Source organism: Mandrillus leucophaeus, unplaced genomic scaffold (genome assembly GCF_000951045.1).
Source record: "Mandrillus leucophaeus isolate KB7577 unplaced genomic scaffold, Mleu.le_1.0 Scaffold583, whole genome shotgun sequence".
Taxonomy (NCBI): Eukaryota; Metazoa; Chordata; class Mammalia; order Primates; family Cercopithecidae; genus Mandrillus; species Mandrillus leucophaeus.
The window spans coordinates 305,495-306,974 of NW_012106286.1; the positions used below are offsets into that span (position 1 = coordinate 305,495).

At 43.3% G+C, this 1,480-nt stretch overlaps 1 protein-coding gene across 1 annotated transcript; it reads right to left on the reverse strand.

The window, feature by feature from the left end:
- Positions 1–551: 551 nt before the first annotated feature.
- On the reverse strand, positions 552–1,474 carry LOC105553174 (transcription factor SOX-11-like). The gene has a single exon (XM_011999149.1). The coding sequence runs from the start codon at positions 1,392–1,394 to the stop codon at positions 1,152–1,154; it is 243 nt and encodes an 80-aa protein (XP_011854539.1). The 5' UTR covers positions 1,395–1,474; the 3' UTR covers positions 552–1,151.
- Between the last annotated feature and the right edge of the window lie 6 nt (positions 1,475–1,480).

Sequence of the window (1,480 nt, forward strand, 5' to 3'; positions counted from 1 at the left end):
ACCAGGACATAACGTACCAACATACTTGCATGCTAAAAAACAGAGGAAAAAAAAAGAAATCAAAAGGGAAGAAGTGCCTGAAAGTCTTACTGAAAAAACACAGCAAGAATGTTCCCTTTTCACTGTACAAAAATACGCCTGAAAATATATTAATTTTTAAAAAAGACTGAGGTCTGTTATGTATCAAAAATGTTTCAATACCTTTTGTACTGAGGTCTAGGCTGTCTGGTATTCAATCAAGGAGGTATAAGGGAACAAGTTACAAAAAAAAAGTTGGCAAGTAGAAATCACATTTGTAAAACCATAAACAATTTGATCTGAAAAGTAAACTCTGATCTTAAGTCAGTTCACAGTTTTTTTTTTTTTTGTAAGCGTTTGTACAGTCTGCATTTTTTCAAGCTCCCTGCAGTTTTGTTAAGAATCGGATGCATAGAAGACATCAGTTTTCTCCCTCCAAAAAAAAAAAAAAAAAAAAAAAAAAAAAAAAAATTAAATTAACAAAAGCTTTAAAAACAAAAAAAAAAAAATTTTTAATTCCCTTTTTTTTTTTTTGTTAAAAAAAATCACCAGTTCCTTAAGTTCTCTTAAGAAAAAAAAAAAAAACAAAAAAAACTCCACCAACTCCCTAGAGTAACAGTTGTGCTGCCAAAAGGGTCCTCTGCAGACGTCTTCCAGACTTCAAAGACCGACAAGCTTCAAACAGCGCCTTCCGGAGCGGGTCCTACCTCCCCTCCCCCGCCCCGCCCCCTCTGCCTTTGTTGTAATCACGAATTTCAGGAAAAAGAAATAGTAATTACAAAAACACATTTTTTGGGAAAAAAATCACAACTCCAGACTAGGTATGCAACTACCTTGAGACACGATAAAGGAAGGGAGGGGGGACAAATAAAGGACAGGAAAAATGTTTAAAAACTACTCATTTCACTTTAACTCCACCAAAATTTTCATCATGTTTTCCAATTTCTTTGCGTCACGACATCTTATCAATATCATCAGCATCTTCTCTCCCCTCCACCCTACCACCGCCACCATCAACACCACCATCATCATCATCATTATCATCATCATCATCATCATCACCACTACAACTTCCTCCCAAGGAACCCAGCTCTGCACCCGCCGAGAGAAAGAGCGAGCAGCGGGCGCCCCTTTCAATACGTGAACACCAGGTCGGAGAAGTTCGCCTCCAGCCAGTCCCCCGCGATCATCTCGCTCAGCTCCGGCGTGCAGTAGTCGGGGAACTCGAAGTGGGAGCCTAGGCTGCCCTCGCTGAACGAATCCAAATCCTTATCCACCAGCGACAGGGACAGGTTCCCGGCCGCCGCGCCGCCCCCCAGCTGCTGCTCGCTGGCGCTGTGCGCGCTTTGGGAGAAATTCAAGCTCAGGTCGAACATCAGGTCGTCGGCGTCCTCGCCGCTGCTGCCGCTGCTGCTGCCGCTGCTGCTGGACGAGGAGGTGGACACGGAGCGCGAGGACCCGG

Bases quoted from the DNA above. Each gene is read 5' to 3' on its own strand.
- LOC105553174 (XM_011999149.1), bottom strand. From the start codon at position 1,394: ATGTTCGACCTGAGCTTGAATTTCTCCCAAAGCGCGCACAGCGCCAGC.